Source organism: Amblyomma americanum, chromosome 5, assembly GCF_052857255.1.
Source record: "Amblyomma americanum isolate KBUSLIRL-KWMA chromosome 5, ASM5285725v1, whole genome shotgun sequence".
Taxonomy (NCBI): Eukaryota; Metazoa; Arthropoda; class Arachnida; order Ixodida; family Ixodidae; genus Amblyomma; species Amblyomma americanum.
The window spans coordinates 183,091,903-183,113,826 of NC_135501.1; the positions used below are offsets into that span (position 1 = coordinate 183,091,903).

The 21,924-nt window shown below is 48.1% G+C and overlaps 2 protein-coding genes across 2 annotated transcripts in view; both read right to left on the reverse strand.

Annotated features, from left to right (window-relative positions):
- Positions 1-21,924, reverse strand: part of LOC144133128 (ribonuclease T2-like) — a 44,088-nt gene that overhangs the window by 20,129 nt on the left and 2,035 nt on the right. The gene's annotated exons all lie outside the window — the stretch shown is intronic.
- LOC144134446 (xaa-Arg dipeptidase-like) lies at positions 2,263-16,181 on the reverse strand. The gene is made up of 4 exons (XM_077667359.1): positions 16,149-16,181; positions 13,850-13,991; positions 12,351-12,562; positions 2,263-2,496 (listed from the first exon to the last, which is right to left on the reverse strand). The coding sequence occupies exons 1-4, from the start codon at positions 16,179-16,181 to the stop codon at positions 2,263-2,265; spliced, it is 621 nt and encodes a 206-aa protein (XP_077523485.1).

A 21,924-nucleotide genomic window follows, 5' to 3' on the forward strand; every position in this document is an offset into this window, starting at 1 on the left:
TTCGGCCCGCGGCACCCCTTAGCTCCGCCCTTAAATATACATATAGCTCGCCTTACTTCCAAGATATAGTTGCAGTGCTACCTCTAGAACACTCCTGTGTAACAGCTCACCGTTGTTAGTCTCATTATTAAGGCCGGCACTCTTACCAGCTGCTTGTGATAGTGTCTCTAAACCTCTACTTTCGTCGCCGGGGGGCAGTGCAACATTCTCTTGTCCTGTAAGCACCTGCTCCGTCCACCTGTTGAGTGTCTTGTGTACCGAGCGGTCTGTACTTGTGGGGACAGGGGCGTTGTTCAAGGCTCCTTTTTATTCTTTTCCATGCGAGAGAGAGAGCTGTGATAAGAATGATAGGTTGTGGCAAGAGCGAGCACGCATACGGCCAGGGACTGCTTAAGTGATGGACGTGCGTTTTTTGCCACCAAACGCAAACGATACAAATACTTCCCATCAAGCACACCACGCAGAAATATCTGAGGGAAAAAATTAGAAGGCCATAACCCTTTGTTCCAAACATCGGCGTTTGTACATACAATTTCTGTGGATGATAGTCCTGTTGCTGATGCTAAAGGATAATCATGTGTATAATAAAGGAAAAACTCGTATACACACACTTATATATATACACACTTATAAAGGGAGCCAACAGTCACCGAAATCAAGATGCATAGGAGAATGTTGAATTTATTTTAAGTGTTGTTCTTTTCAGTGGGATAATAATACTTATGGTGAATTCCAATCGCAGGTCCGGAGCGGTCTGCACGCTCTGTGACAGAGCGCCTGAATCCGGCGCAGAGCGCGCGACCTGAAATTGCGATTGGAGTACACTTGCTCTCGCCAGAGCATGTAGGGCGCCGCTATCGCCGCTAAATAAGAACGTCACGCAAACTTCCGGTCGGATCCGCCGATTTTGGCGGAGCAGTCCCGACTGCTCCACGGAGCAATCTCGGCTCGGCAACCGCTCCCTGTCTACGATTGGAAGACGCGATCCGTGGCTCAGATCTGCGTTTGGAATACAGTTGCTCCGAAAAGAGCCGGAAACGTTGCTCCAGAAGTGCTCCAACTCTGCGATTGGAAGTCACCATTAATCTATCGCTTAAAGAAAATTACTTATAAAGCAGTAGAAAAAACAATCATGCTGCCGGTGGGATCCGAACCCACGACCTCCGAATATCACGTCTGGTTCTCTACCAACTGAGCTACGGCGACGGCTGTCCAATCTGCTGCTCTCGTGGGTATTTATGTTTATTGGGTGTAAGCGAACTTTGAGAGTGTTCACCAGCGCCACCCTTGTCCATAGCGGACGTAGCACGTCCCGTAATAGCGCGAGTGTGACATGGAACGTCATCTAACGGCGAGGTCGTAAACTGTGCGACAGCTCTCTTAAGATACCTATGGCATCAAGACTGCCAGAACCGAGACCCTCGTTAAGGTATTAGCAGACAAGGTAAAGGAAATGAGGCGCTCGTTTGACAAACTTATGAAGGGAGCCAACAGTTTCCGAAAGCAAGGGGTATAAGGAATGTTTATTTTTTTATGAGTTGTGCTTATCAGTGGGATAATAATACTATCGCTTAAAGAAAATTACTTATAAAGCAGCAGAAAAAACAACCATGCTGCCGGTGGGATCCGAACCCACGCCCTCCGAATATCGCATCCGGTGCTCTACCAACTGACCTACGGCGACGGCGGTCCAATCTGCTGGTTTCGTGAGTATTTATGTTTTGCGTGTAAGCGAGCCTGGATAGTGTTCACCAGCCCCACCAAGAAAAAAAAACATATTTATGGCCCTTTTCTCTTGGAGTTCAGGAATATCCAGGCTTGTAATGTTTCACATGATTATCATTGATGATTGGCAATCCTCTCGTGTAGGCAGGAGTTTTACCATTTTAGTGCGGCACTTGGCTGCAAGTCCAAAGCTAAGTAGGCGGTTCGGCGAACATTTTCCGGTTATCTCGAAAAAAAAGTTTAATACCGGTTAAGCATCAACCAAATTATTCTAGATCCACGTGTTGAAGAGACCTCTACTCCAGCGTGTTCAATATCGGTTGGGCAGAGACCACAAACATATGCCTAAACTAAAAGAAGAACTAAGGAGAGCCATTTAATCATCACTATACCAGGACACAATGGAAACCAAACACGGTTCAGTGCGCTTGAGAAAGCTATCGCTTTTGCACCACCGGTATATATAGGCTCGTGTCTCCAGTGAATTGGCTTGTTGCCTGGCAGTTCGTCTCGCTTGTTTCAGCTGCTCTGAGCAGTTTAACTGCCACAGGGTTGTTTGCTCTCCTTCCTGTCCTCCTGTTGACTGCTCTTCCAGTCGTGGAACACCTGCTTGACGCGGGTGAGCAGCTTGACATCCGTGTGCAGTTCCAAGGCGGTGACCGCCTGGGTCTTGGCCGCCCTGCGCGTGGGCGACTGAGCCTCGCGGGACACAACAGCCGTGGCAAAAGTCTTCGAATGGTTGGCGCCCGCGCTGGCGATGGCGAACGAGGCCTGCACACAAGACAGAGCCTGCGACACGTTGCCGGAGTCACAGCACGAGGCTGCCGAAACCACCAGCGCCTCGTCCGCTTAACGGAACAGCACGCCTACAGGGCACGTGGAGCACGGGCTTAAAGAAGCGCAGAGGGCAGCACCACCCTGATTTTCCTCTGACCCTACGTGTGGATGATTCTAGGGCGGAAAAATAACCATTTATTACAGATAATTTTAAATTTCTATGAATGTTTTGCCACTTGATGGAAGTGAACATCAACACCGAAAAGGACTTAGTGATCACTGTTTCGAAACCTATGGTGGCGTAGCCTATCCCCACTCCTAAGATGCAAAAACTTTCTCGGCGTGATCGCAGTTTGCTAGGCAAGCGGCTGGGGATGGCAGTATCTGTATTTCAGCTTTTCGCCTTTTATAGCATGCAAATTGTCAGGTTTCACTGACAGTAGCTCCTTAGTCGTTAGGACGCATGTCTATCGATGCAGGCCACTTATCCTCAGTCTGCCTTTACTGTGTGGGTTACAAAGAAGAGTTACAAGTCATAGACGACGATGGCTGTGTGTCATCTAAAGTAAATTCTTTTCCTGGTGTACTTATTCCTCCCAGTGCTTTTGCGTGCAATGACCTGCTCGCGGCATCTGAAATGTAGGTACAAATTTTGCCAAAAATATGCACCCCACGGAATCCGATATTAGGGCACTCGGCACGGTTCATTTTGCCCATTCAGCGTTCCAAATCTTTCGAAGATGACAGGAATTCTCGTCTTCACCGCAACAGGCCTTAGGATTGCGCAGTGGGCAACAAGCAGAGGTGAGGATTTGACCTCGAAAATCTCTAGCTCGCCTCAACCTCAATAAAAATTTGCCGACCTCACTCCGATTGAGGTTGAGTTCTCCTGAGACGCCTTCACCTCAAATTTCCTGACGCCACTGGCGACCTCAATCAACCTCACCTTAACCTCAAATTTTAGGTTGAGGTCAACTGCTCCAGCTCAGAAAACAAACAAAAAAATAAAAATCGATTAAGAAGTTTTTCAGTTAAAAACAAATCTGAGAATCCTGTGAGGTGCGACTTTAGTACACAAAGGCGCGTTGTATTGATGTCTGTGTAGAAGCAAGCGGCTTCTTTTATTCATGCGAGAACATTAGATGGCTCATTTTCAAGGTCATATTCGCAAAAATATGTCCTTAAGAAACGGCACCATGTGACGTCCCGAGCCGACGAGTCACGTGACGAAGATGATTACATCACATCATTAATTAATGCTAATGAACATACACTGATCAACATACTTATTAAATGCTTGTTAATGCAGTTAGGTAACGCTAAGACTGATTAGTATTGGTGATGACACCATATAAGTGTGACGCAATACGAGGTCACGTGACAGCGCTGTAATTTGTCGTCACACCTACTCACATGACAACGATGTAATGTCACCTCGTACTAATCACGTTCGTACTGTCCAGCGGTAAACACGCCAGTTCTCATGTGTGACATACTGCAACGATCATGAAACGACTCATGCCATTGACCCTTGCGGTGATGGCGATGATGATGATGATAGTGCATCTTTATCAGCCCAGGGAAGTCCATATACTGCTACCAAATTAAATGTTTGCCGAATATTGAATAAATACAGTACATTACCAGCAACCGAATACAATAATTCCGCGGAAAACAGAAATAATTGCAGCTAATAATTAAGGATAATGACGTTGATCTTCTGGGAAGTCAAGACCCTTCCCTGTTTCCGCCACTTCCCTCCAGGTGGCGATTGTTATGTTTTCGAAATTCTGGGAATGCTCTGATGGCTCGGTGATTGCAGGAAGTTCCTAAATGATGTATTCGAACAGTGTGCCGACTATTGAAATCGCACGGGCCAAAAAAACTGGCCTAGAGTGGGCAGCATGAACCGTTCTCTCTGTCAGGAGCACCACGGTTCTCCGCTCAAAGTTCGCCGCACTGAAATCTTTATCCAGCCCCCCCCCCCCTCCCCCACTCCTCCCCCAACTCGGGACAAAAGACAAAAACGACTAAATACTGTACGCCTGAGCAGAATTTTGGGTAACATTTCAGTCAACCAGTCTGAGAGAAGATGTTTTCAGTCAATCACTTGTTTTCCTTCATTACTGAACTAATCGAGGGTTTGCAAAACTCCTCAAAGGCGAGCACCGCGCGGGCATTCCGAGACGCCGTTTCAGGTGAACGATGGGTATCCGCAAAATAACTGAGTTAAAGGAAATATAACGTTTTCCGCAGTGCCTGGACGTCTGCAAGGCAGGCTGGCAACTTAATTAATCCCATGCGAAAAAATAATAAAAAGGAAAGAGAATGATTACAAACTTACAAACAAAAATCGCAAACTAAAAACAGAAGCTAACTATAGTGCGCCCCATTAAAACTCATATTATAAAGTTTGAAACATCCTCTCAGCAGCACTGCGTCAACACGTAATCAGTTCTATTTGCAAGTCTCCATTTAAAAAAAGGTTAAGAAATCAGCTACCACATCATCATAAATTGATGATAATTTTGCATATTTTACTGCTAAAACACAGCTATGCTTGTACGTCCACCGTGTGCTGCTGTGGTCCGACATAATAAGTGAAATTCCGAAAGGTACAAGGAACCGAAGGGAGACCAAAAGAGAGGTTATGTGGAAGGATATAAGGGTGCAATTATATTTGAATCTGCTTGCATTACGGAGCGGGAACATGCAGAAGTATAGTGCGTGATTATAAAGAGGAAGTCACCGATCAAAAGCTTTGACGCTGTTCAAAGGTTTTTGTAGCTTCGTACTTTTTTTGTTAGGAACCACCTGAATGACATTCTCTCGCCTATGCCGACTACTTCAGTTTCTGTTAAGTCAGCTCATAATGTACAGCAGGATCCCGTCTATTCGACTGCAATGCAAGAGCTTGTGCTCACGCTTGTGCTCAGCATGGTCGGTCAGCTAAAGAAAATCAACCTCACAAGAAATATAAAAACGTATAGCTGCTGATTTATCACGTGTGTTATTCGGTGCTTCTCTCCTGAATATGAAAAAAACGTTCATAAGGTTCTCTTACAACTCTCTTCGAAAACAAGAGCGCGAACAGACAAGAGACGCAATAGTAGACGGACACCACAAGAGTTGCGGAGTCGGGACACAACTAAATAAACTGCTTGTAATATAACCTTTGTCCCTAAAGTTTCGAGACTGATTTATTTTCATCTCTAGAAATGATTCCGCAAACAATGGTTGGTGCGTATGTGCAGCGCCATTTTTTCGGCTAACCTGAGCTATCTATGTTAATTGCTCTGGCAGCCGCTAGATGACACTACATGTAGAAAAATACGTTGTCACTAGTCATCTGCGCATCTTACTGTGAGTGGATGTGGACCGATAGACGTCCACCTCGAACAGCGTGTAAAGATAAAATTGCGTGTGAACCTTGGCAAGACAGCCACACAGATGTATGAGCTCCTTCGTGTCGCTCACGGCAAAGAGACATTATCGCGGGTGCGAGTTTTCGAGTGCCACAAAAAGAGAATTCCGCTTAGCGCGAACGTGGGGAATTGTCAAGGAAGAATCGAGGCTCGGAAAGGACCAAGGTGGCTTCAACGTCAATGCGTTCGCTCGTATTGGAACATCTTGAGACCGAATATGCCAGTCATCTTCAAATTTTTACAGACGGCTCTGTGGACAAGGTCAGAGGATCTAGTGCAGCTGCTTTTCATATTCCGTCTTTGAAGTATGATTGGTCTGTTCGTTTTACTAAAGTTGTGTCCTCCACAATGGCCGAAAGCGTTGCCATTGAGGCAGCTCTAAAGAAGCTACGGTGTTGTACGCCTCAACCTACTGTCATAATTACAGATTCAAAATCTGCCCTTCAAAGGTTAGAGTACGGGTTCCCCACTAATGCTTTGGGTCTTAGATGCCTACGTTTGGTGCAGAATCTCCATAGCAAAGGCTTCTCTATACGTTTTCAATGAGTGCCCTCGCACATAGGTGTCTTAGGCAACGAGATAGCAGACAACCTCGCCCATACAGCTCTCTCCGGGATTCCAGTACATAGAGTCCCTCATGAAGTCAAGCAAATGTTCAGAGATATGGTGTTGTGCCACTTCAGTTCTTTGTGGAGCTCTCCTCATCAGCCACGTGTGACCAAGGGTCTCAAAAGGTACCAAGCCACTTTGCTGCACTGCGTTCGCACGGATTCTGCTCGTACGCCGGCGTGGATGTATAAGACTGGCCTAGCGTTGTCATCACTGTGTTCAACGTGTGGTGTGTGTGGTGACATAGAACATTACCTCTTGTGCTGTACATTGTACAACGCGGAACTGGCTGTGTTATTCGGATCCCTCAAGAAGGCAGGAGTTCCTCACAGTTCTCTTCAGGACATTGTTTTCCCGCGCGGGAGCCAGTCGAGTAGAAGGGATGCTTCTCGCCTTCTTCTACTTTACCTGCAGGACACGGATTTGGCCTCCACATGGTGACCTCATGAGTGTCTATTTGGGTTTTTGCGGACTGTGTTTTTGTGATTTCTATTTAAGTGTCGCTACGGTGGAGCAATTGCCGGCAGCAACTGCAAGGCTGATCCCACCGGTAGCTTACAACCACTCAACTCAACTCAACTCGAGTGCCACTATAGGTTCGTTTTGGGGAGAATGTCGGTGGAAGACGACACAAGGCAGGGGCACCTTCAACCTCACGGCATGAAACCAACGTGGCTCGGATCAGGGAAATCGTACAGCAAGACCACACCATTACAGTCCGCGTGCTATCAGATGCTCTCGACATTAGTACGACAACGTGACACTAAATTTTGCGTGAGAACTTGGGGAAACGAAAGCTGAATGCCAGACTTCTGCCCCACTCCCTGACACTGGACCAGAAGGACACGTGGGCATCATTGAGCGCTGATTTTCTCTCTGAGGCAGAGAAGGATGCTGCTTTCGTCGACAGCATCGTTGCTGAAGACGAAACATGGTGTTTTCAATAGGATCCTCAAACAAACAGGCAGAGCGCCGAATGGCGGTCCACAAGCTCTCCAGAATTGAGAAAGGTGCGGCGACAGCAGACGAAAACAAAGACGAAGCTGATAGTTCTTTTCGACAGCAGAGGTGTCATACGCCACGAGTTGGTCCCACGAGGGCAGATGGTGCATCCAGAGTTTTATATCCGCGTGCTCCAACACATGCTTGATGCACTGTGACGCAGTCGTCCTGACTTATGGGCATCTGGACAATGCAGCCTTCTCCACCATAGCGCAAGGCCGCACACTGCTCTGAGCGTGACACATTTTCCCACCAAGCACAGCATTACTGGACTTGCCCACCTGCAATACTCGTCTGGCCTCTACCCATGCGATTTTTTTCCTCTTCCCTCGTGTGAAGAGAGTGCTAAAAGGTCGGTGGATGCGGAGCGTGGAGGCAATCAAGACGCCATGACAAAGGAGCTGACTGCCCTGTGAAAAGAAGCGGTTTGCAACTGTTTTCAGGACTTAAAGAAACGTTTGAAGCTGTGTATAGACTGAAAGGGAGACTATCCTGAAGTGGCACTGCATAAATGATTTCAATGATAAACGCATTTTTTTTAATGAACTCAGCGTCGGAACTTTACGCACAAAGGTTGTATGTGAGTTTCCGAGAAGGAAGAAGGAACAGGAGACCAAAAACAGGTTATCTGGAAGGATACAAAATTGAAATTGTTTTTGCATCCGCTTGCTTTACGCAGCAGGAATATACAAAATTATTGTGCGAGATTCGAAAGGAGAAGGCACCGATCAAAAGCTTCGATGGTGTTATACAGGTTTTTCTGCCTTGGCTCTTTTTGATCAAATGAGCATGTGTCCCTCTTAGGAACCATTTGAATCTAATTCTCTCGCCTGTACCGACTACTCCAGTCTTTGTTAAGCCACCGTGTAATGTACAGCAATATCCCTCTACTCGACTGCAAGAGCCATGACGTTAGCGCCGGCAACCAGCATGAACACGAAGCAGTCTTTCTTGGGCCATCCGCAATGCGGCGAATAATAGATTGCCTGTTGGACTGAACTTATTTCTTTGCGACATCCGACAAAGCTACAGATTGTTAACGTGAGTAATGTGCTTTGCGCGCTACCGACAGTTTGAGAGGCGCGGCAGGCACCTTCGCCTGCAACGCCAGCGGAGGAAGGGAGAAGGAGAGTGGCGCGCCGGGATAGCAGCACTCTTTTCTGGAAATCCAGAGGGGGCGTCTTCCTGTAGGCTTGGGCTCAGGCAGGGGCATATTGGTTTACATTCTTTTTCTGGCTGCCCCACCATACTTTTTTTTTGTAGGCTTGGGCTGAACGGATATTAGGGCGTAGCACCCAAATCTAAGAGTGGTCTGCGGCCGGCGTCCGGTTGCCCAAACCGGGTAAATCGAAAGCAGCGCTCCCTTCAGGAAGACCAGAGGGGTGCGTCATCCTGTAGGCTCGGGCCGAACGGATATTGCGGCTTAGCACCGAAATCTAAGAATGGTCTGCGGCCGGCGTCTGGTTGCCCAAACAGGGGAAACCGAAAGGAGCACTCATTCCAGGAAGACCAGAGGTATTCGTCTTCCTGTAGGCTCGGAACGAACAGATATTACGGCTTAGCACCGAAATCTTAGAGTGGTTTGCGGCCGGCGTCCGGTTGCCCAAACAGGGCAAATTGAAAAGAGCACTCATTCCAAGAAGACCAGAGGGGTGCGTCATCCTGTAGGCCCGGGCTGAGCGGACATCAAGGCTTAGCACCGAAATCTAAGAGTGGTCTGCGGACATCGTCCGGTTGCCCAGACAGGGCAAGTTGAAACTTTTCGCAGTTGCCGCGGCTTACTTCGACGAGTGCCACTTCCGAAGCGGAGTTGGAGCGCCCCCCCCCCTCCACCGTGTTGATGCAATGACGCTTGGTGTTCGGTTCCCCTGTTTGGGCAACCGGACACCGGCCGCCGACCACTTTTAGATTTCAGTGCTAAGCCGCAATATCCGTTAGGCCCCAGCCTACAGGAAGACGCACACCTTTGGCCTTCCTGGAAAGAGTCCTGCTTTCGGTTTCCTCTGTTTGGGGAACCGGACGCCGGCCGCAGACCACTCTTAGATTTCGGTGCTAAACCGCGATATCAGTTCGGCCTGACCCTACAGGATGACGCACCCCTCTGGTCTTCCTGAAGGGAGTGGTGTTTTCGGTTTCTCCGGTTTGGGCAACCGGAATCCGGGGTTCTACGCCCTAATATCCGTTCAGCCCGAGCCTAGAGGAAGACCCACCACCCTGGTCTTCCTGAAGGGAGTGCTGCATTCAGTTTCCCCGGTTTGGGCAACCGGACGCCGGCCGCAGACAACTCTTAGATTTCGGTGCTTAGCCGCAATATCCGTTCGGCCCGAGCCTACAGGGTGACGCACCCCTCTGGCCTTCCTTAAGGGAGTGCTGTTTTCGGTTTCCACGGTTTGGGAAACCGGACGCCGTGGTGCTACGCCCTAATATCCGTTCAGCCCGAGCCTACAGGAAGACACACACCTTTGGCCTTCCTGGAAGGAGTCCTGCTTTCGGTTTCCTCTGTTTGGGGAACCGGACGCCGGCCGCAGACCACTCTTAGATTTCGGTGCTAAACCGCGATATCAGTTCGGCCTGACCCTACAGGATGACGCACCCCTCTGGTCTTCCTGAAGGGAGTGGTATTTTCGGTTTCTCCGGTTTGGGCAACCGGAATCCGGGGTTCTACGCCCTAATATCCGTTCAGCCCGAGCCTAGAGGAAGACCCACCCCCCTGGTCTTCCTGAAGGGAGTGCTGCTTTCGGTTTCCCCGGTTTGGGCAACCGGACGCCGGCCGCCGACAACTCTTAGATTTCGGTGCTTAGGAGCAATATCCGTTCGGCCCGAGCCTACAGGGTGACGCACCCCTCTGGCGTTCCTTAAGGGAGTGCTGTTTTCGGTTTCCACGGTTTGGGCAACCGGACGCCGTGGTGCTACGCCCTAATATCCGTTCAGCTCGAGCCTACAGGAAAACACACACCTCTGGCCTTCCTGGAAGGGGTGCTGCTTTCGGTTTCCCCTGTTTTGGGAACCGGACGCCAGCCGCAGAACACTCTTAAATTTCGGAGCTACGCCCTAATATCTGTTAAGCCCGAGCCTACAGGAAGACGCACCCCTCTGGTCTTCTTTGAAGGAGTGCTGCTATCACGGTGCGCCACCTTCCCTTCCTCCACTGGCATAGCAGCCGGAGGTTCTTGCCGGACGGCTGAAACTCTCGGGAGCGCGCAATGCACATAACTCATGTTAACCCGCGGTAGCTATGTCTCATGCCGCAAAAAATAAGTTCAATCCAAAAGGCAAGCTATTAAGTCGTTGCATTGCGGATGGCCCCAATTAAGACTGCTTCGTGTTCAGGCTCGTTTCCGGTGCTGACGTCATGGCTCTTGCCTTGCAGTCGAGTAAAAGGATCCTGCTGTACATTGAACGGTCTCTTAACAGGAACTGGAGCAGTCGGCACAGGCGAGAGAATGAGATTCAGATGGTTCCTAAGAAGGACACATGCTGATTCGATCAAAAAAAGAATGAAGCCAGAAAAACCTATACAACACCGTCGAAGCTTTTGATCAGAGTCTTCCCCTTTCTGATCTCACGCAGTACTTTTGTATATTCCTGTTCCGTAATGCAAGTGGATGCAAACACAATTTCACTTTTATATCTTTCCAGATAACCTCATTTTGGCCTCCTGTTCCCTGTTCCTTCTCGGAAACTCACACGCAGTGAAGTTCCGGGACTGAGTCCATTAAAAAAATGCGTTTAACATTGAAATCATTTGTGCAGCACCTCTTCAAAATAGCCTTCCTTGCAGCCTATACACAGCTTCCAACGCTTCTTGAGGTATTGGAAACAGTTGGAAAACGCTTCTTTTGGCAGGGCTGTCAGCTCCTTTGTCGTGGCGTCTTGATTGCCTCCACGCCCCTCATGCAGCGATCTTTTAGAGCTCTCTTAACCGAAGAAAAGATTAAAAAATCGCATTGGGAGAGGTCAGGCGACTATGGCGCATGGGGAAGTACAGTAATGCTGTGCTTGCTGGGATAATTTGTCACACTCAGAGCAGTGTGCGGCCTTGCGCTATCGTGGAATGGGGGCTAAGGTTAAAGCCTTCTCCCCCGTCATTTTTGAAGGGTGGGAATAAAAGTGTGTTCTCTCTCTCTCTCTCCTCGAGAAATCTCATATTACGTCACCAACCGCCGCAGCATGAACGTGCAAATGGTGGAGCCATTTGTAGATGGCTTTTGCGCAGGTTTCTTGCATATAAAAGCTTTGTTTTCGGTAAAAATGGCATACTCGCTATCTCGTGACGTCACCTTGTCAGTGTAGCATTGCTCAGTATTACCCGTTACTGTCCCTTTAAGGTCAGCAGTCCACTGTGATTGCAACAGGGCCTTTTCTTATCTCTAGGAGCATGTGCATTTGTATCTGCCTGCGTCGCCTATGGTCGCCATGAGCCCCGAGAAATATCGCCCTGCTTTCTGCGGCAACCGCTTATATTTGGCACCCCATCAACCATGGTTTGGTTTGGTTTGGTTTATGGGGTACTTACGTCCCAAAGCAACTCAGGATATGAGTGAGGCCGTAGTGGAGGGCTCCGGAAGTTTCGACTACCTGGGGTTCTTTCGCACAGTACACGGGCCTCTAGAATTTCGCCTCCATCGAAATTCTACCGCCGCGGCCGGGATCGAACCCGCGTCTTTCGGGTCAGGAGCCGAGCGCCGTAAGCACTGAGCCACAGCGGCGGGTCCATCAACCATGGAAACGTTCAGAACTCATCACCATCTGCCGAATTGGGTTAGTGAGCAGAGACCCCTCTGTCTCCCTGGAACCCACACAGCGGCTTGCCGTGCTCCCTGTTGGCCCTGGCGAGTGCGTCGTTTTGCCTGAACTCCTGGCAGCGGCGACTGCTGTGGAGGGCGGCGCGGCCGCGAACAGGCAGCGCTCGGCCCGCGCCTTCAGGGCGTCCGGCTCCCACTGGTCGGCCGTGAGCACGAGGCACACCAGGCGCCTCGCCTCGGTGATGATGTTCGGGTAGTAGCCGCACTCTTCGATCAGCGCTATACTCGGGCACATGTGCAAGAGAGAAGCGTGAGAGGCTATATACGTTGTTTCAGTACGCTGGCAGTCAGGCAGGCAGTTTAACAACAAGCCGTCCGCAAACCGGATTTCCTGACACCCAGATCGATATAAACGCTGCACACACATGTTGGATGCACAAGACAAGAAGTGAAAAACGCGTAATGAATTTTCGTTCCTGGCATTCCGAGATTATCACGGGAGGAGTTGCAATGTCCTGCCTACAACAGTCTCTTAAGAAAGCCTGTCTGCACAAAGTAGGGAGAGGCCAGAAAATTCAAGCAGAAAGATTAGAAGCCAGCGGCTACGCTGAGCACTTCATTTCAGGAGTAGCAGAAAGAAATCAGAACATGGAGTAGGGCAAGAAAAACAAGAAACTAGAAGAAAGAACGAAAATTCCCGCCGAGTTGTGCCGTACGAGTACAATATTTCACATCGTTTGAAGAAGATTGGGGAAAACACGACTTTCCTGTGGTGCTGTCGGCAACTACCAAGATGAGAGGGCCCTGGAAGATAGTGTACTCCCTTGATGACCAAGATAGAAGAAAAGCCCGTGTGGCGTCAAGAGCAAGAATCTACATGTACACTGCGTGCAAGGTGTTATGTACAAGATCCCATTGACATGCACGAAGGTTTATACGGGCCAGAGAGGCAGACGCCTAAATGAGAGGCTGAATGAGCCATGATTTCATATTTCATTTCTTAATCACATTTACTATTTAAATGTGTGATGTCGTCATTCTTAATTACGGCATATTGCAACATTCATTAATTTATTACTCATCGTCATTACACTTTTACACTTTCATCCAACTAAGCCACCGCGGTGGCAGAGTGGTTCCGTCGCTCGGCTGCTGGACCAACAGACGCGGGTTCGATGCCGGCCGCTGCGGTCGAATTTCAGTGGAGGCGAAATCCTAGAGAGCCGTTACTGTGCGCTGTCAGTGCACGTTAAAGAACCCCAGGTGGTCAAAATTCCCGGAGCCCTTCACTACGGCGTTTCTCATAGCCTGAGTCGCTTTGGGACGCTAAACCCCCATAAACCAAACCAAACAAAACATTCGTCCATCTGGACTGACGTGATCGTGCGGACACGTTTTGCGGCCATGTTCTGCGTGCAAGATTGAGCTAGATAATGCTTTCGCATTAAAAAGCTAGTCATTGACTTGCGCGGCAAACGGAAAGGTCACGAATAAAACCTAACACGCGTTCATTGGCTAAGTAACCGAGGCTTCAAGCAAAGAGTTCGCTCAGTGCCGAACACTTGCCTAGCACTCTGGATGTGGGCTTGATGCGCTGCCGCAGGATGGCCAGGCTTACGTAGGCCGACACGGCCGCATCAGCTGCATTCACGCCTTCACATGGACTGTCCGCCGCGTGAGACGCCCTGCCCGTGTAGGTCACCGTCAGCTGCGCACCGGGAAACGCGCGCGCGTCATGATGCCCCACGAGCGCATTTCGCACCTTGGCAACGATCGCTGGAGTTAAGAGGATGGTATGAACCTTTTACCATTTCATTTGTCCTCTCATAAATAAAAGCATAGAAGAGAGAAAGGGATCCACGGCCAGCCAATCTTTGCCAGGCGTAACGCCAATTCAAGATAAGTGAAAAGCAGCTAAATACTCCGCGCCATAGTCGTCGGCGTCTCCGTTGACAACCGCGGCAGTTAGCAGCAGAGCGAAGCGCCACCTGCCATGGCGAGAACAGAGGAGTGGACAACCGAAAGGTGGCTGCCATCCCGACGGTCGCACCCCGATGGTAAAGAGCTGCGCTCAAATTTCGGATTACGTACCATCGTAAGCGTCTGTAAATTTTTTGTAACCTGCCATTTTCGGTGTGCGCATCTGAGCTTTATTAAATACAGTGCTAACTTGTGATTTTTTGCCACAATTTTGCCACGACGCGTTCCATCATTTGCACCCGCCCTTCGCCTTTGCGTCACAGAGACATACCGATAGAACGCTTTTCGCAAAGGTTTAGAAAATGACGTCACCTGCAATGCTAGGGATGGCAGCCTAGTAGATGATGAGCTTGTCTTCTCCAAAGGAAGAGCGAACGGACCTTGATTTGATTTTTTTTCTGCTTCTAGAGCCGCGCATGGCTTTAGTATTTTCCAGAGGTTATCTTGGGTGTCCCATCTATGCGCTGGGTTTGTTTGCTGAAAATATTCAGACCGTGGAGAGTGCCCCTTTAAGAGGCAGGTGGGGGGGGGGGGGGGAGGGTACTTTCACGAGTGAGTGAGAGACGCCACGTCAATAAAGGAATAAAGGAAAGAATGAAAGAAAACTACGGCACACAGCAAACGAAACCCTCGTAGCCCTTGGGAGGGGGCGAAGGAAGGAAACGGCGTAAAATGCGCGCGTCTGCTCGCAAGCCATAATTGATTACACGCAGACAGAAGAAAACAAGGCGGTGTGGGCGGGCACTTCGTGGGACCGCAAGTGCATCTGAATCCACGGCTGTGAGGATACACGGGCGCAGCGCACCCGCGTGGCGAGGCGGACGCTATGCGACGGCGCCCCGTCCGTGCGGCCGGCTCGGGGGGCAGGCAAGGAGACTCGAGTTTTGGCGCCGGTTTAGGGAAACACGCACTGAGGCTGTCCTCCTGGGCTGATGCATCCCCGCAACGATCAGTACTGTCGCGACGCTCCTTCGGCTACGCTCCGGCGGACCCGGCGAGGTCACCTCTGGCGACATTCCTCAGCCCCAACTTCTTTAAGTTCTGCTCTCACTATTCTGCATTAGATCGCTATATAGACCCAAAAGAGTCGGATTAGAAATATGCGGCGTAATTCTCAACACCAGCTAAGTGTGGTGACTCTGCCTGATTTGTGCATGGTTATGTGATGTAAACCATTTTCTTTTATGGTGAATTCCAATCGCAGGCCCGGAGCGGTCTGCACACTCTGTGACAGAGCGCCTCAGTCCGGCGAAGAGCGCGCGACCTGAAATTGCGATTGGAGTACACTTGCTCTGGCCAGAGCATGTAGGTGGAGCTCGCGAACTGCTGGAGTAAGTAAGTACTCGTTATTCCTTGCGCTTGCCCGCGCTTTTCGCGCGATTCACTTTTTGAGTCCATAGCGGCGGGCGAAGCTGATCGTCTCCTACGGAGCGCGGAGAGGAGCCGGCGCGGCAGACAGAAGCCGGCGGACGCGACAAGCCGCCGGAAATGGAGGGCGCCGCTGAAGAAGAACGTCACGCAAACTTCCGGTAGGATCCGCCGATTGCGGCGGAGCAGTCCCGGCTGCTCCACGGAGCGATCTCGGCTCTTCAACCACTCCCTTTCTACGATTGGAAGACGCGATCCGTGGCTCAGATCTGCGTTTGGAATACAGTTGCCCGGAAAAGAGCAGAAAATGTTGCTCCCGAAGTGCTCCAACTCTGCGATTGGAAGTCACCATTAGTTTTTTGTTGCTGCTTATCGTTTAAGTAAACGTTGTTTCGGGACACTTAAACTTCTCTTTTTTTTACTCACGTCCTAGACGTGTAGTGACATTGAGTGATAATGAAATGCGCAGGCAAACGACGGATGGACACGAAAACGACACAAGCTGTGCTCCTCTTACGTGTCCGTCGTCTGCCTGGGCTGCGCACTCCATAATGACAGAAGCTAAGCAGCTACCCCGCCAACACAATTTCCTTGAGTGATAAGTTATTTTTAAGTTTTTCTAATGACGTCATATCCGGCTTATTTTTAGTCCCGCCGAATGTATACAGCCACCTCAGCTATGGCGCTGGCTCAGAACCATAATCCGGCATGTTTTTGAAAGTATGGGCTCCAATGGAAGCTACGCTAGCACCGTACCGCCGTCAGCACGCTTAACACGAACGCTCGACAGCGTGATTTGGACTGACGCCAGCGCGCGAAGCGTTTGACGCAAGAGCCGACAGAGTGCTCTCGGTATGTTTCCGGCGGCAGGCGATAGATGGCGCGCAGTTTGATAGTGGATGAGAAAGTCCCCGATGAATGGCGATTAAGTAGAATGAACATGATATGTAAGGGAAAGGGGGACAAAGCAGACGTAAGTAACTATCGCCCCATAACAGTGACGTCTGTGGTTTACAGGGTGGTGATGCAAATTATAAAGGATAGACTGCAGGCTTGGGTGGAGAACGAGGGGGTGCTAGGGGAACTACAGAATGGGTTCCGGAAACAAAGGAGGTTGGAGGACAATCTATTTGCATTGACACAGTGTATAGAAATTGCGGAAAAGGAACATAGGCCCTTATTGCTAGCATTTCTGGATATTAGGGGAGCCTATGACAACGTTACTCAGGAGCATTTGTGGGACATATTGGGCACAATGGATGTGGAAAGTGGAGTAATTAATCTTTTAAAGATATATATAGAGGTAACAGAGTGCTCATAAAATGGGAAAAAAATGTATCAGGGCCTGTAGAGATACAGCGGGGGCTTAGACAAGGATGTCCTCTGTCCCCTTTGTTGTTCATGTTGTACCTGCAAGGTTTGGAGGCCAAGCTAGAGGGGAGCGGACTAGGTTTCAACCTATCTTTTTTCAAGCAAGGGGAATTGATTAAACAGACATTACCGGGACTAATATATGCGGACGATATAGTGATAATGGCTGACAACAAGGAAGACCTGCAGAAGTTGTTAGACATATGCAGTACAGAGGGAGATAGATTAGGCTTCAAGTATAGTAAGGAAAAATCTGCAGTCATGACATTTAATGAAGAGGGCGGCGAGCATAGAATAAAGGAGTTCGTGCTAAAGGTAGTGAATGAGTACAAGTATCTTGGGGTGTGGATAAATAACAGTGTTGAGTATCTGACAGAGCATGAAAAATATGTAATGAATAAAGCTAGTAGGAATGCAGCTGTCATGAAAAATAGGGCACTGTGGAATTACAATAGGTATGAGGTGGTAAGAGGGATCTGGAAAGGAGTGATGGTCCTAGCCTGACCTTCGGGAATGCGGTCCTGTGTATGAGGCCAGATGTTCAAGCAAGGCTGGAAATTAGGCAACGGGGAGTAGGGAGGTTAGCTTTGGGAGCACATGGGAATACACCAAATCAGGGGGTACAGGGTGATATGGGATGGGCGTCTTTCGAGAGCAGAGAGGCTAGCAGTAAGATAGCATTTGAGGAACGATTGAGAAGGATGGAGGAAAGCGGTGGGCTAGGAAAGTTTTCAGATACCTGTATATAAAGAATGTTGACACGAAATGGAGAAAGCGAACTAGAAAATTGACAAGCAAATATCTGGACAGCAGTAAGGGGGCAAATCAGCAATTATCGGTTAAGAAAAAGGTTAAAGGAACAGAGAGAGCTTTGTGGAAAACAGGGATGCTGACGAAATCGGCACTAGAAACATACCGGACCTTTAAACAGGAAATTGTCAAAGAAAATATCTATGATAATTGTAGGCGAAGTTCTTTGTTGTTTGAGGCCAGGACTGGAGTTTTGCGGACTAAGAAGTATAGAGTCAGGTACCAGGAGATAGACACTTTGTGCATTGCGTGCGGAGAGGAGGAGGAAACGTCTGAACACTTGATACTTTTCTGTAAAGGGCTTCACCCTACAGTGGAAGGAAGGCAGCGGGGCTGACTTACCCAAGGCATTGGGGTTTAGGGATAGTGAAGGGAAAGTGGATTTTAAGAGGTTAGAAGTAACCAAGCGAAGGTTATCTGATTGGTGGCTAAAAGCAAGACAGGAGTAAAATTTCACAAGACATGGCTAGGTGGCTTGAGCCACCGCCCGATGTAAAGGGTTCAGCCGTATCCATCCATCCATCCATCCATCCATCCATCCATCCATCCATCCATCCATCCATCCATCCATCCATCCATCCATCCATCCATCCATCCATCCATCCATCCATCCATCCATCCATCCATCCATCCATCCATCCATCCATCCATCCATCCATCCATCCATCCATCCATCCATCCATCCATCCATCCATCCATCCATCCATCCATCCATCCATCCATCCATCCATCCATCCATCCATCCATCCATCCATCCATCCATCCATCCATCCATCCATCCATCCATCCATCCATCCATCCATCCATCCATCCATCCATCCATCCATCCATCCATCCATCCATCCATCCATCCATCCATCCATCCATCCATCCATCCATCCATCCATCCATCCATCCATCCATCCATCCATCCATCCATCCATCCATCCATCCATCCATCCATCCATCCATCCATCCATCCATCCATCCATCCATCCATCCATCCATCCATCCATCCATCCATCCTTGTCTTTCGCCTGTGTCTGACCGACGTGGTGAGTGAACACTCTGAGGGAACCGTTTAATAATAATAATAATAATTGGTTTTGGGGGAAAAGAAATGGCGCAGTATCTGTCTCATATATCGTTGGGCACCTGAACCGCGCCATAAGGGAAGGGATTAATGAGGGAGTTTAAGAAGAAAGGAAGAAACAGGTGCCGTAGAAACAGGATCCGTTTTGCCGCGCTTCGTTCGTGGCTGCGGACTCAAGAGCGCATGGAATACGTTGGGGGACTCCACTGCTGCACTTAAAACAGTTGACGCGACAGCGTACGCCGTTTGGTGCGTCATCCGGTGCTGATGCGACTTTTTGTCTCTTTTTTTTTACAAGATTATTTTACTAGGACGAATATACACACCGATACTTAGCATCAGCACGCATTGACTTTCCATTCTGTGCAGTTCGACACGTTTGAACGAAGTTTTAATTTTTTCGGATTGTTTTAATTCATTGGTCAATTACACACTGTAAGTTTAAATACCATCATCAAGCACTGGCTTTTCATTCTGAGCATATTGACACCTTTGAACCCTCATTTTTCAAATTATCTCATTTATTGAATTAATAAATTAATTACAATGATTTCATTAACACGTCATCGCCTATCCCACAAAAATCATTCATCAATCACTAGAGCCACAAATATCCATGATACAGTTTTTTTACGCAGCCCCCAATTATTTCCGACCCTTGGTGCCAACTACGCCGACAGCTTTTCGACCGAACGAGCTGTAGACGCTATCGAGTAAAACATGTTTCAGTTTTCTTATCTCGACAACCGGACATAGAGTGCGACAGGTAGAGTTTTATCCGAGTTTGGCCTCATAGCTGCCGCTACAAAAAATTACAGGTTAGAAAAGGCAGAGGAAACGCGGCTTCGTAGTTTATCACGCTCGGGACAAGCGCCACTCTTTTCTCACAAAACGCCAGAATGGTTGCCTTCTCGAGCCGAGTCGACAAAGCGGGACAGTCGGACGCGCCTGCGAATACGCTCCGATGCGTGCTATCAGATAGTGAGGAACTAATCGAATTTCTTTCAATCGGCAGCTTTGGTGCAAACTCAAAAGGCGCGTGAGCATAGCAGCTCGCCTTATCGGGTTGCCCAGATAAACGAACTCGCAACGTATGTCTGGGTGTGCGTGAGATAGCAGCCACGAGCGAAATACGGCGAAACGGACTAGTCACGAGCACCCACTCTCGTGTATAATGAAAAAAATCCCAGCTTCTCTTACGACATCTTTTTACGCAGAGCTAAAGACTGCTACGATGAAGCATTCCACCAGTACAGCTCAGAAAATACAAAAAATCCAGGAAGCCATGGGTCACTCACGGGTTATACATAAGAATTAGAAATAGAGATAAATTGTATTACAAGTTTATTCGCTCGAGAGACTTAGACAAACTATTAGAGTACAAGAAATGTCGAAACAAGTCGAACTCCTACCTTAAGAAAGCCACGACTGATTATTACAAAACAAAATTAACTTCAATATCTAATAATCCTAAAAAAATTTGGGAAGAAGTCAGAAGCCTTATGGGAAGCCCCAATAACACGATGCCTAGCACACTAATGCTTAATGATACTGAATACTGCAATACTTCGCTCGCGCAAAAATTTAATGACCATTTTTTGAACGCTGGTGCATACTCACACTCTAGTGGCACTGAAGAGGGAATAGAAAACTATATGTGTGCTGAAAGCTCAAATTCTATTTTTCTGAACCCCTGCACAGAAACTGAAATTTTCTCCTTCCTTGCGTCCTTAAAGAGAAACTCAGCAGTTGGGGTTGATGACCTCAAAGTCGAGCCAATCATAGCCGTTGCTGATATTTTAAGCGCTCCTTTACGTCATATTTGTAATAATGAATCTTTAACTAGCGGTGTTTTCCCTGTTAACATGAAGATAGCCAAAGTCGTAGTTATACATAAAGGAGCTCGGCATGATGATATAAATAATTACCGCCCTATTTCAGTGTTGCCTGTGTTCTCAAAAATTTTATAGCGTCTCCTGAAAATTCGTTTAAGGAGCTTTCTTCAAGAAAAGAAAGCCTTCGCTCATGAGGAATACGGTTTTCGTGAAAATAAGTCGACAGAAATGGCATTACTGAATGCTAAAGAAAAACTGTTGAGTAATTTCGAGAACAAACTATTTATTATTGATTGTTCTTAGATTTCAGGAAGGCTTTCGACTCAATTAAGCATAATATTCTGTACCGAAAACTCCCTTTCTACGGCATCCGAGGAGTAGCGCTCACATTGATTCGAACGTATTTATCTGGAAGATTGCAATACACACACCTTAATGGTTTTCGTTCGGAGTTAAAAGAGATAACATATGGTGTTCCGCAGGGTTCTATGCTGGGACCCTTGTTGTTTATTATCTACATTAACGACTTGACACGCATTCCACATACCCCTCACACAATTATCTACGCTGATGACACTACCTTGTTTTTCCATGGCAATAACTTGGGTCATGTTGCATGCCGAACTAACACATGGTTAAATGAATTGTACACTTGGCTGTGGGTAAACCAACTGCAATTAACTGTTAGTAAAAAAAAATACGTCATATACAAACCAAGAAATAAACCTAATGACGAAAACATCATTGTTAAATCTAATGACTCTGTAATAGACAGGGTTTCTAGTTTTAAATTCTTGGGCGTTTACTTTGAAGAGCACTTGAGCTGGACGCCTCAAGTAGACAAGATACATGCTAGTGCATGCAGATCTGTTCGCATGCTGTACAAAATTAGGTACCTGCTTCCTGCCTGGCTTAAGCGCCGGTTATACTGCGCCCTTGTCCATTCACATTTCAATTACTGCTTCCTAATCTGGGGCTCTACTACCAAGTCTAACCTTGACAAATTGATCCTTCTTCAAAAACGAGCTATGTGATGCATCGAAAACCTTGAGCGGCCGGAACACACGGCCTCGGTGTTCCTAAAACATAACGTCCTAAAAATAAATTAGTTACATGAGCTGAAACTTGCTACTCATATTAGGAACGAAATCATGCGAAATCCCTCACTATTAACTAACTTGAGCCAGCCCAGTACTACACGGTAT